This window comes from Lynx rufus, unplaced genomic scaffold (genome assembly GCF_022079265.1).
Source record: "Lynx rufus isolate CCGP_SWC_20201006 ecotype Redwood Valley unplaced genomic scaffold, mLynRuf1.p SCAF_5, whole genome shotgun sequence".
Taxonomy (NCBI): domain Eukaryota; kingdom Metazoa; phylum Chordata; class Mammalia; order Carnivora; family Felidae; genus Lynx; species Lynx rufus.
This window is the reverse complement of record NW_025814867.1, coordinates 58,299,869-58,313,665: the sequence shown is the minus strand read 5'-3', so window position 1 is coordinate 58,313,665 and position 13,797 is coordinate 58,299,869. Positions and strand designations below refer to the sequence as shown.

General features: G+C 34.8%; 1 protein-coding gene across 1 annotated transcript in view; it reads left to right on the top strand.

The window, feature by feature from the left end:
* Positions 1–13,797, top strand: part of SI (sucrase-isomaltase) — a 102,233-nt gene that overhangs the window by 68,930 nt on the left and 19,506 nt on the right. Inside the window, exons 35-37 of the mRNA XM_047099835.1 lie at positions 1,710–1,826; positions 7,198–7,285; positions 8,480–8,618. Of these exons, the coding sequence (XP_046955791.1) occupies positions 1,710–1,826; positions 7,198–7,285; positions 8,480–8,618 (344 nt within the window). The remainder of the gene's footprint in view (positions 1–1,709; positions 1,827–7,197; positions 7,286–8,479; positions 8,619–13,797) is intronic.

Here is a 13,797-nt window from a genome sequence, read left to right as displayed (position 1 = left end):
AAAGAGAAATTAGAAAATATTTTGAAACAAACAAAAATGAATATCCAACACACTAAAACTTATTGGATGCAGCAAAAATAGTACTAAGAGAGATGTTTATAATGATAAACACCAACATTATAAAAGAAGAAGGATATCAAATAAATAACCTAACTTTATACCTCCAGGAACTATGAAGAGAACAAATTAAGCCTAAAACTAGCAGAAGAAAGTAAATAATAACAAATTAGAGCAGAAATAAATGAAATAAACCATATCAAGGCAACAGGAAAAAATCAGTGACACTAAGAGCAGTCAATATTTTAGGTAGGCTAAATTATAATCATTAAGTCATACAAGTTCATGTGTGAAAAATTAGAGGAGGATTCTTACTTTAAAACTTACCAGATTATTTCTAGAGTTGAGCCAAAGAATTACTAAACAATATTCTTGAGGAAAAAATCAGAGTCTCAATTGTAGGTATTACCTTGGGTAATATTAGCAACAGTAGATAGGAAGGCATGGCTTCTATATATAGATTTGGGGGGTGGGAATCCCTTCAATTTACAATGGTTTATGTATAATCACTGGCATAATCTAACACAAAAAGTACAGAGAATCTTGGATCACATATAACCGATGAAATTTCTGGATGTAATTAATGATTTGCATTAAAAGAATGAAAGCAGCCACCTAAAAGAATAAAGCAAACAGAAAAATGAATAAATTGTGGAAAGAGCAAAATAGATCTTAAACAAAACATGACATTAATTTCTTACTTATTTTTCATTATACTCTAGGGACCTAACATAAAAAATATTTGTTGACTATACCTACTGAGCCTTCTTTCCTTATGAGTAAAAGTAATTATTGATCATAATGATATAATGAATTTCCCTTCAGTCCTAAAAGTATCTATGATATATATGTGTGTTTTATAAATCCCTATATTCCCTACCCTTTGCATTTTCTCTATGCACAGTGCCATCCCATACCCTATTCATAGAGAAGACTATCCTGGCAGTTACTACATACTATTAACGTGTGGCAGGAAAGCATGCAGGTGATGCCATGTTTTTCAGGAAATTGGTTTACTTGCAGAAGGTCAGTCCTCAGCTAGCACAGACTTTGACCTTGGAATTTATATGGGTAGGCTGACAAGTAGGGAATGTTCTTGGTAGGGAAAGGAGTAAATCACCTCTTTTCTGGTTAGGTCGGAACGATTAGATGTGAGAGAGAAAGACAAACAGTTGGGGTAGTGAAGCTATATATTACTGGTCCTAGAAGGACAGAAATCTGGGTAAACAAAATTTTATCAGATAAACTGGCTAAACAAAAGCCTTTTTCTTACCTATCATGCTCCAAAAAAGTAAATATGCAGTATAGGTCTCTAAGGACACAAAGAAAAAAATTTCCTAAAACTGTAAGAAGCACTGAAAATATATTTCTATGTTGTGAACTTTTTTTTTGACAGTTCAAAAAAAGGACCCCATAAGGACCCCAGTGCTATTCCCTTCTCACTCCATGTATCTCTCTCTCTCTCTCTTTTACTCTTTGTTGTTGGGGTGGTAGAGGGAAATAATATATGTTAATGCAATTAAAGTTAGGATCAGGTTGCCTTCATTATCATTTGTGCACAACTTGTGAATCAGACAGATAAATGTTGGACTTAGACACTCATGGTCTCTGTTTTGACTTCCTACATATAGGCCTGAATTTTGTTTTTACAGGTTTCCAGAGCTCATGTAGCTTTTCCAGATTTTTTCAGGAATTCCACAGCAGAGTGGTGGGCAAAGGAAATTATAGATTTCTACAATAACCAGATGAAGTTTGATGGCTTGTGGATTGTAAGTAAACTTTGAGCAATTTATATTTTAAGTTGTTATTGTTTTAATTTATTGTGTAGTGATTCAGCAAAATTATTACTCGATTCCAATAACATCAGCAAAGCATTTTTTTATAAAAATCAGCCCATTCAGCCTGGGTGACTCAGTTGGTTAAGTGTCTGACTCTTGATTTTGACTCATGGCATTATCTCACAGTTTGTGAGTTCGAGCCCTGGGCCATGCTCTGTGCTGACAGCATGGAGTCTTCTTGGGATTCTCTCTTCCCTTCTGTCTCTGCCTTTCCTCTATGCTCTCTGTCTCTCCCTCTGTCTCTTTCTCTCTCCCTCCCTCTCTCTCAAAAATAAATAAACAAATAAACATTAAAAAAAACAAAACTTTGAGGCACCTGGGTGGCTCTGTTTAGTTAAATGTCTGACTCTTGGTTTCAGTTAAGGTCACGATCTTAGTTTGTGATTTCAAGCCCCACATCAGGCTCCATGCTAATTGCATGGAGCCTGCTTGGGATTCTCTCTCTCCTTCTCTGCCCATCCATTGCTCATGTTCTCTCTCTCTCTCTCTCTCTCTCTCTTTCAAAATAAATAAACTTAAAAAAATTAGCCCACTCATTTTTCCATAGAAAAGAAAGTCCTTTCCATATATAAAGGACAGTTAAAATACAGTGTTAACAGTTTATGTATATAGATGCTATTTCCTGAACATTTTTACTTACACCAATGAATCAAATAAACTCTTTCTAACTATTCACAAATGTTTATAAACATTTATTTTATTTTTATTCAGTGTAGTAATAAATCTCACACAACTGTCCATCTTTGGTACAAAAAATCATAATCTCTTACAAATTTAGCAAAAATTATCTTTCAAACAATCTGCTAATTTTAGGTGTAAATTTAAAATGTTGATAGTAAGAGAGCAGGGAGGTAAGATGGAGTGGTAGGAGGATCCTAGACTTGCCTCATACCTTGAACACAGCTAGATAAATATCAAATCATTCTGAATACCCAAGAAATCAATCTGAGGACTGACAGAGCAAACTGCACAAGTGGAGGTAGAGAAGAGGCCACATTATGGAAAGTAGGAGTTGCAAAGTCGTGGTTAGGGAGATAAAAGGATTATAGGTGTGGTGGAGAGGAGAGAATCCTGGTCTTGGAGAAAGGCAAGAGAGAGAGGAGTGCACAGGGAATTGCACAAGGAAAACAATTCCCCTAAACCATTGACTAGAAAAATGAGAGGGGCTAATTTTTATGAGTTTTTGCAACCAGTGGGGCTCAACGATTGGAACTCTTGAGGTCAATGGTGTGGCTGGGATAGATCCCTGAAGGGCCTTGCCATACTCCTGGAGAGAAGGCAGGTAGATAAGATGGTGTGATCTGAGAATTGCCTAAAATGCACTGGGAAAGACTGTTCCCTTTTTTATGAAGCACATTTGAGAAAGATGGCATTACTTATCTGGGAATAAAAGAACTGGTGGGCAATGTTTCTTTCTCCCACTCCTTAACATAGATTCAGACACCTTCTGAGGGCAACTGACCTGGACACTAGCTGTTTAGTATGCTTTGTTCTAAATCCCATGATCCTACACTCTGGTGTGACTGCCCTTCTGGGTCAAACCTGCACTAACCCCAGCATGGCAAGACCCTCCCCCTGAAGACCAGAGCAGGTCCACACCACACCAGATCCCTAAAGTTTTAAAACTCAGCTGGTGTGGCTGGAATAGAGCCCCAAATGCACTACACTTCTCCAGGCAGGCAATCAACCAGACACAGACAGTGTGAAAAGAGCAACCTGAAATATTCCTGGAATGCATGAGGGGAAATTATTTGCCCTTTTGAGAGGGCTTCCCTGACAGCAGCAAGCATGAACTTCCCTCTTCAAGGACAAAGTAGCTGGTGGCAACATTTCTCTACCTTTCCCCTCAAAATGAATTAACTTCAGTATGCAGCACAGTGCCAACAGTGGCAGGCTATACCCCTTACACCAAATTCCACCCCCTCTACACTCTAATGATACTGCTTTCCTAGGGCAAGTGCACCTAAGAATCAGTGCTTCAGGGCCCTCCTCAAGAAGACCAACACAAACCCCCACACGTGTCATGTATCCTAGCCATTGAGTTCTGCAAATCTTCAGTTCTAGTGGAAATAGCATAAGGTTTCTTCTAACAAGCATATCAGAGCACAGCTAATTAAAACTCACCATACTCTGGGCAAGGTCCAAACATTCCCCACTGCAGGCAAGAACTCTGCAGAGGGTTGACCTTAGGGATAGAGCAGCCATAACACAGCAGCAGAGGGCTAGCAGAACACACTGGAGACACTTCAGGAAGTTCCAGGACCTGGACATTGTATAATCTCTTCTTCATAAAGCCATTATTCTCAGGAGCAATAAATATAACAGGCTGTCTTACAAAGAAGAAAACAGAGATTTATGCAAAACGCCAAGATGAAGGATCCATCCCAAAAGAAAGAACAAGAAAAAGACACAGCCAGGGATCTAAGCAAAACAGATATAAGTAATATGCCTGATCCAGAATTTGAAGCAACAATCATAAGCTGGGCTTGAGCATAGAAGACATCAGGGGTACCCTCCCACAGAAATAACAGAGTTTAACATTAATCGGGCTGACATGAATAATACAATAAACAAAATTCAAAACCAACTGAATATAATGACTAAAAGGAAGAAGAAGCAAAGGAATGAATAAGTGATATAGATGATAGAATTATAGGAAAATAATGAAGCTGAACAAAAGAGGAAAAGAAAAATCTTGGATCATAAAAGTAAACTTAGGGAACTCAGTGACTCCATTAATCACATATCCTATAATAAATTTGTATTATAGGAATCTCAGAAGAAGGAGAGAGAGAAAAGGGGCACATTTATTTGAGACAGTATAGCTGATCTGGGGAAGGAAAAAGACTTCTAAATTGAGGAGGCACAGAGAATTCCCATCAAAATCAACAAAAGATGGCCAACTTCAGACACATTGTAGTTAAATTTACAAAATATAGAGATAAGAAAAAAAAATACTAAAAGCAGCAAGACAAAAGAAGTCCCTAACTTAAAGGGAAGACAAATAAGGTTAGCAGATATCTCCACAGAAAATAGGCAGGCCAGAAGAGATTGGCATCCTATATTTACTATACATAATGAAAAAAAAAAATGCAACCAAGAATACTCTATCCAGCAAGGCTATCATTCAGAATAGAAGGAAAGAGAGAGTTTCCCAGGAAAAAAACAAAAACTAAAGGAGTTGGTGACTACTAAACAAGCCCTTAAAGAAATATTAAAGGTACTGAATGAGAAAGAAAGACCAAAAGCACAAAGACTAAAGAGGAACAGAGAAATCTCCAGAAACAACAACTTTACAGGTAATGCAATGGCACTAAATTCATGTCTATCAATAATCACTCTGAATATAAATGGACTAAATACTCCAATGAAAAGACATAGGGTATCAGAATGGATACAAAACCAAGACCCATCTATATTGCTGCCTACAAGAGATTAAGTTTAGACCTAAAAACACCTGAAGATTGAAAGTGAAGGGATGGAGAACCATCTAACATACTAATGGGGGCGCCTGGGTGGCGCAGTCGGTTAAGCGTCCGACTTCAGCCAGGTCACGATCTCGCGGTCCGTGAGTTCGAGCCCCGCATCGGGCTCTGGGCTGATGGCTCAGAGCCTGGAACCTGTTTCCGATTCTGTGTCTCCCTCTCTCTCTGCCCCTCCCCCGTTCATGCTCTGTCTCTCTCTGTCCCAAAAATAAATAAAACGTTGAAAAAAAATTAAAAAAAAATAACATACTAATGGATGTCAAAAGAAAGCGAGAGTAACCATACTTATATCAGACAAACTAGATTTTAAAACAAAGACTGTAACAAGAGATGAATAAAGGGCACCATATCATAATAAAGTGGTCTATCCATCAAGAAAATCTAACAATTTTAAATATTTATGCCCCCATCTTGAAGTATCCTAATATATAAATCAATTAATAACAAACATGAGGAAACTCATTGATAACAATACAGTAATAGTAGGGGACTTTAATACCCCACTAACAACAATGGACAGATCATCTAAGCAGAAAATCTAAAAGGGAACAATGGCTTTTAATGACACACTGGACCAGATGAACTTAACAGATACATTCAGAACTTTTCATCCTAAATCAGCAAAATACACATTCTTTTTGAGTATCCATGGAACATTCTCCAGAATAGATCACATAGTAGGTTACAAATCAGGCCTCAACGAGTACAAAAAGATCGAGATTGTACCATGCATATTTTTAGACCACAACGCTAAGAAACCTGAAGTTAACCACAAGAAAAAATTTGGAAAGACCACAAGTACATGGAGGATAAAGAACATCCAACTAACGAATGGGCCAACCAGGAAATTAAATAAGAAATTTAAAAAAAACATGGAAACAAATGAAGATGAAAACATGACAGTCCAAAACCTTTGGGGTGCAGCAAAAATGGTCATAAGAAGGAAGAATATAGCAATAAATGCCTACCTCAAGAAGCAAGAAAAATCATAAAAATGGCCTAACCTTACACCTAAAGGAACTAGAAAAAGAAGAACAAATGAAGCCTAAGGCCAGCAGAAGAAAAATAATAAAGACTAGAGCAGAAATAATATGCAAAACACCTATATCACTGTACATAAAACTCCATCTAATTGAACATAGTGGGGAAAAGATTAAGAGAGAAGAAAACAATGAAACACACTCTTAACTATGAGAACAAATGGAGAGTTGTTGAAGAGGAGGTTGGCTAGGGGATAGGTGATAGGTGATGGGTTATAGGAAGGGTACTGTTTGTGATGAGCACTGGGTGTCGTATGTAAGTCATGAATCACTAAATTCTATACTTGAAACATTAAATAAATAAATAAATAAATAAATAAATAAATAAACAAACAAATAACGTTTTCTGTGTGTATAAACTATACTCTGTGGTTTTAAAGCCACAAACCATTGTTTTGTTTTGTTTTGTTTTGTTTTGTTTTGTTTTGTTTTTCAAAAGCAATTGATAGAAGGCACTGGGGCAGGAGAGGAGAGGACATGGGAGAATATACACTACTATAATTTTATGTCTAGAAAACAATTCACTTTTTTATGTGTATTATATGTACAGAGAAGAGTAGGACATTTTATGTTTTACAAAGGAGTCATGAAATGTAAAACAGAAACACTGAGCTAAACTAACTCTTTAGTATTGAGATGTCTTATATTTTTGCTTTAGAACGGTAAATGTGCCGTTACTCAAATATGCTGCTTTAATTTATTGGTTTTCTGAATTAGTTCCTTTAAGAATATATGCTCTACTTTATTTTTTTTGTTTACTTTTCTCTCTTTTTTTAGGATATGAATGAACCATCCAGTTTTGTACATGGAACAGTTACTAATCAATGCAGAAATAAAGAGTTAAATTATCCACCTTATGTCCCAGGTACAATTTTGTTGCTACACTTTTGATGTTATTGCTATTTATTAATCGGGTTTATATACTTTATGATGTAGGGAACTGGATTCACATTCCCAATTCACACTACCCATCTACACATTGACTCACATCACACCTCAACCCATTCCCAATACTATTTAACATTATTTTGAAAAGAAAAATCAAGAAACATATTTTATTTATATGTACACATTCTTATGCATGTTTGAAATTGTTACTTTGATTTTCTTAAGAACTTTCCCAGATTTGAAAATTGTCAGTATTCCTCAAGATTAAAAAAAAAAAACACTTTTAAAAGACTTATTTCTAAATTTTTCTTTATTAGGAAAAAATGAAACAATACTAACAGTACTTCTTTGGTTGTCCCTGACCCAGGAGAGAAGGATCCAGTTGCTCAGTATTCATCCTCATACTCTTATGTAGGCAGTAAACTTCATAAACTTTTGATATCTAAAGTGATGGCAATGGGGCGCCTGGGTGGCGCAGTCTGTTAAGCGTCCAACTTCAGCCAGGTCACGATCTCGCGGTCCGTGAGTTCGAGCCCCGCGTCGGGCTCTGGGCTGATGGCTCAGAGCCTGGAGCCTGTTTCCGATTCTGTGTCTCCCTCTCTCTCTACCCCTCCCCTGTTCATGCTCTGTCTCTCTCTGTCCCAAAAATAAATAAACGTTGAAAAAAAAATAAAAAAAATAAAAAATAAAAATAAAGTGATGGCAAAACTCTGAAAAAATGTATCATTAGCTGAGAAAAAGTGTATCAAAGAATAATGTTGTTATTGCATTGCCTGGTTCTTAACCCCAGGGCTTCATGTTACTGAATGGATGTTTTATCAAAATCTATTTAATCAATATGTCTCATCTGAGTGCATAAAATATTGTAGGCATTTAGGAGTACGCTTATCTTTCAGGGTTTTATTAGTTCATGTTAATTCATAATATTTGTGTTGCTGAATACAGTAAATTTTTTCACAGATTTTTTCAGTTACAGGTATAAGTGCAGCTATAATTACAGATTATTTTTCACTTTAATTAGCAGAGACAAAGTGTACAAATGATTAGAAAACAATATTATTTTAAAACAATGGTTAATATTTTTTGCCAAAAGAATATATAGTTATTATTTAGACATTCAAATATAGGGTAATTTATAATATATTAATATTTTCCCATTGGTTCTCCCCAGAAATCACAAAAAGAACAAATGGATTACATTTCAGAACTATGTGTATGGAAACTGAACAGATTCTTAGTGATGGATCATCCGTTTTGCATTATGATGTTCACAATCTATATGGATGGTCACAAATGAAACCTACTTATGAGTAAGCGGTGTTCATAATTATCTTTTTTGACTCTTTATTACCTTTTAGATTAATGTTCCCTACTTTCAGAGTTCTTCCCTGCTGACCTTTTCTAGTAGCAATTTCTTACCCAATGTTCTCTGTAACTTACTTGGTCCTTTATGACACTTGGAATTATTATGTGTCTCAGGGCACCTGAGTGGCTCAGTTGGTTGGGCATCAGACTTTGGCTCAGGTCATGATCTCCCAATTTGTGGGTTTGAGCCCATCATTGGACTCTGTGCTGACAGCTCAGAGCCTGGAGCCTGCTTCCAATTCTATGTCTCCTCTCTCTTTGGCCCCCCCCTCATGCTCAGGGGGCCTCTCTCTCTCTCTCTCTCTCTTTCTCTCTCAAAAATAAACATTAAAAGAAATTTAAAAAAAATAATTATTATGTGTGTCTCTCTCTGTCTCTCTGTCTCTCTCTTTCTCTCTTCAAATGTATCATTTATCATTGCTTTAAATTTTCATCCTATTCCAAAAGGTATCCTGAACAATGTTATTTTGATCTTTCCTAGCTCATAGTGGCAGTGCCTAACAAATAATTGGTATGCAATAAATAGTTGTGAATGTATAAATGAGTAAATAATGTATAGTTTGATGTCATTAATTAAGGCATTAAAGATAGGGTAAATCATGGGGCACCTGGGTGGCTCAGTCCGTTGAGCGTCCGACTTCTGCTCAGGTCAGGAGCTCACAGTTGACGAGTTCAAGCCCGGTGTTGGGCTCTGCGCTGACAGCTCAGAGCCTGAGCCTGCTTCGGGGTCTGTGTATCCCTCTCTCTCTGCCTCTCCCCCACTCATGCTCTGTCCCTTTCTGTCTCAAAAATAAAGATAAACATTAAAAATAAATAAATAAATAAATAAATAAATAAATAAATAAATAAATAAGTTAGGGTAAATCAGTTAAGTCCAACATTACCAAATTAGAATATGTATAAGTGAACTTTATTTAATGTCCACATTAAACAAACTTTTATGTGAGGCCGGTGATAATGGAACACAAACCATCCTTTGAATATCAAGTCTTTATTAGCACTGTCCAATAAGACTTTTTGTAATGATTATTACATGAATGAATTACCACATATTTGTTCACCAAATTCCAATGTAGTGACACTAAAATCATGTAGAAAGACTAGGAAATGCCATTTTTAAGAGTAATAAACAAATTGGTCTTTACAATGCTTTTTTAAAAATTTTTTTAATGTTTTTATTCATTGTTGGAGAGGCAGAGAGACAGACTGTGAGAGGAGGAGAGGCAGAGAGAGAGGGAGACACAGAGTCCCAAGCAGACTCCAGGCTCTGAGCTGTCAGCATAGAGCCTGATGTGGGGCCCGAACTCATGAGCTGTGAAATCATGACCTGACCCAAAGTCAGACACTTAACTGACTGAGCCACCCAGGAGCCCCTATGATGCTTTTTTATTGGAACAAATGCTTCTTTAGATTAACCTTACTGGAACATAATTTTGGAGCACATTTATCCTCACTTTTTAATCTTCAGCTGACCTCATTTTATCATAAAGTGAAGATATTAAAAAGAACAAAAATATTGAGAATTCACTGATAATCCTGTTGGCAAAACTTACACATTTTGAGATCAAACTATGTAGTTTAAAGGAAATTGAAAAAAAAATTATTCACTGAGGTAGTGAATTGAACTTGGGAACACGTTTTATGGTTCCTAACACACTGGAAGATGCTTAGTAAATTTAGAGACATGCAGGTAAATTTTTAAATAGTTGATATTCAAAGGTAATTAGGGATATTGAAAATACATTTTACTCTTAAATAGCAAACATTATGAGGAAGAGATCAATACAATCTCCCAAAGAACATTTTGTGATTTAAAGACATTATACATTTCTTGGGGCGCCTGGGTGGCTCAGTCGGTTGAGTGACCGACCGACTTTGGCTCAGGCCATGATCTCACAGTTTGTGAGTTCGAGCCCCGCGTCGGGCTCTGTGCTGACAGCTCAGAGCCTGGAGCCTACTTCAGATTCTATGTCTCCCCCTCTCTCTACCCCTCCCCTGCTCATGCTCTGTGTCTCTTTGTCTCTCAATAATAAATAAATGTTAAAAAAAATTAAAAAAAAAATAAAGACATTATACATTTCTTTAAAGTGTTAGTTCATAAAATTTTCAGTAAATGTTTCATTTGTTATTTAAATTAAGCAGATTAATAAATTTTAAATGTTGAGTTAAATAGCTCAGTTTACACATACCCATAGACTTTTCATATGTTTTAGATACTTTCTTAATATTTATTTTTTGCAGTAATATTAGAAAAAAAATATTGAACTCTCCTTCAGAAATTTTAGAGATTAAATATAGTCAAATTTTTAAAGACCTTGACAAATGTAAAAGGATGCTATAAGTAAATTATATTTACACTGAAGCAAAGGATGGATAGTAAAGACTTTTTATTTACCATTGGAGGAGAGTCAAAGGATTAAAAACATAATGTGTTTCTTTATGTTATCCAGACTGTAGCATTTTATTGTTTCCTTTTTTGATTCATTTTGTGTCTTTTGACATTCAACTAGTTCTTGCTACTGTGCTCTTCACTAAACATGTCACAAACAAGCAAAGCAAGGAAAGAATACAATGAGGGGATTCAGAAACAGAAGATAAATAATCAGCTTGAGAAATTGTAAACAGTTTTAGAGGAAGGACCTTGGCTACCAGTTGCAAATGAAAAGTTTCATATGTAAATGCTATACAAAAACTTTCAGTCTTCAATAGATCTTATTATTTAAAATTCAATCTTGCACTGAAACAAGCAAAGTCTATGCTTCAAATGTATAAATAAATACACTTTAAAAACTACCTCAAAGTGTGTGTTCGAATTTGAGAGAATTATTCAATGATTATATGACTATATATTTCATATTTTCAACTTCAATAAATACCTGGAATGATGTTAGAGATTACTACATTTTTTTTCATTAGAAAGGATACAGAAAAATCAAAATCTTCTGTCTCCTTTTGGAAATTCAGGTGGTGTTAAAGATACAATTTTTAAATAAATGCCACAGATTTTTGTAATCATAATTTAGAATGGAGTAAAAATAATTGCAAGTTATTTTTTTAGGTATTTCTATAGACTGGGTTAAATGGCAAATTAAAACATCATATTCTACTTCTTTCTATGTTTAATGTATCTAACTGGAAAAATAAAGGTGCTTTTTTGGGAGGATTATGTACTATAGGAAGTGGCCTCTTGTAAATTTTTTTTAACAAAAAATAAGTTTGGTAGATAAAAACAAACACAATATAGCTTGCCCTTCCAATAATTTTGACATTTTCTTGTTTACAACTGTAAGTTTCTGTTAATTAGCTATTAGTCATTGGAATAGATACTGGACATATGTCTCTTAGACATTAATTTCTGATTAATATGGCTGAGCTGAACATTGATGTAGCTGGTGTCAATGCTTATTTAAAAAATTGAGATCTGGGACACCTCGGTGGCTCAGTAGTCTGAGCTCTTAATTTCAGCTTGGGTCACGATACCAGATCTCTTGGTTCAAGCCCCAAGGCTCACTGACAGTGTGGAGCCTGCTTGGAATTCTCTCTCTCTGCCCCTCCCCAATTCATGCAGGCTCTCTCCCTCTCAAAGTAAATAAATAAACTTTAAAAAAAAATTGAGATCTGAATCCATAAAGCTATTTCCATGGTTTAGCCCTTCACATTATCTTCTCAATTATGGAAATTTCAAATTTAAATTTTATTATACACTCAAAAACAATGGAAATATTTCAGAAATGGGTACATTACTATTTCTAATGGATATTAAATATATAATACTGAATTATTTGCTTTCTATAAAGTAATTCAATAAAATATCTTTAGTTTTCAATGAATTTGTTTAAATAAATATTGAGAAAAATACTCCTGCAATAACTTTATTTACTCTAAGCAACACTGGTCAATATTCTAAAATAATTTAATGCCACCCAGAGACAGAAGTATCTGGAGTATAGTTATCAATTGATTTCATCAGTAATTAAAAACAATAGCCAATTGAATAATTTCAAATTATTATCTTTAGTACCATGGTGAAAATAAATATATTCATTTTGAAGATTTAAAATATATTTAAAAGTTTCAATTTAATATTTTCCTTTCACATTCTCCACTTTTGTAATATATATCATATATATTACATGTATATACAATATATGTATGGATATATACATATATTGTATATAATATATATTACATGTATATACAATATATGTATGGATATATACATATATTGTATATAATATATATTAAAAATCATTTTTAAGAAGGCTTAATTATATATTCTATACAATATAATATAATGTAATATAATGTAATAATATAATATAAATACTAAAACTCATTTTTTAAGAAAGATTTTTTCCCAGTAACTTAAGATATAGTTAGAAGTTTTTAAATCCTTTTCAAAAAAGTGCTCATGTAGGTGACTAAAAACATACAATAAAAATACTTCCATAACACAACATTGCAATCCTTTGTATTAGCTAAATTTTTCAAAATCAAGCGGTAACAAAGGACAAACTGTCCTACAGGTGAAAAATGTTTCTTAAAATTGAGCTAAATTCATTATGACTAAACCATTTTTAAAATTAGAACATGTCAAAAATATTTGGAAAATATTTATAGTGATGGGATTTTAAATTATATATTTAGTGGCAGCAAGTATTTCCCAAAGTTTTGTTCTCAATTCATTGAAGGGTTACAGAGAAGATTCTTCTAATGTAAGAAGTTAACTCTTTCTTAGAAAATTATTATAAAAATACCTAATGCAGAATTTTTCTCAGTCAGATATCTAATAAGGCATATGTTCAGTTATTGATTTAAAGCCTAAGTAAATAATTTTTGCAAAAGTAAGACACACAGCAGAAAAAAAATTCTTTAAGAATATATATTTCTTGGGGCGCCTGGGTGGCGCAGTCGGTTAAGCGTCCGACTTCAGCCAGGTCACGATCTCGCGGTCCGTGAGTTCGAGCCCCGCGTCAGGCTCTGGGCTGATGGCTCAGAGCCTGGAGCCTGTTTCCAATTCTGTGTCTCCCTCTCTCTCTGCCCCACCCCCGTTCATGCTCTGTCTCTCTCTGTCCCAAAAATAAATAAACGTTGAAAAAAAAATTTTTTTAAAAATAAAAAAAT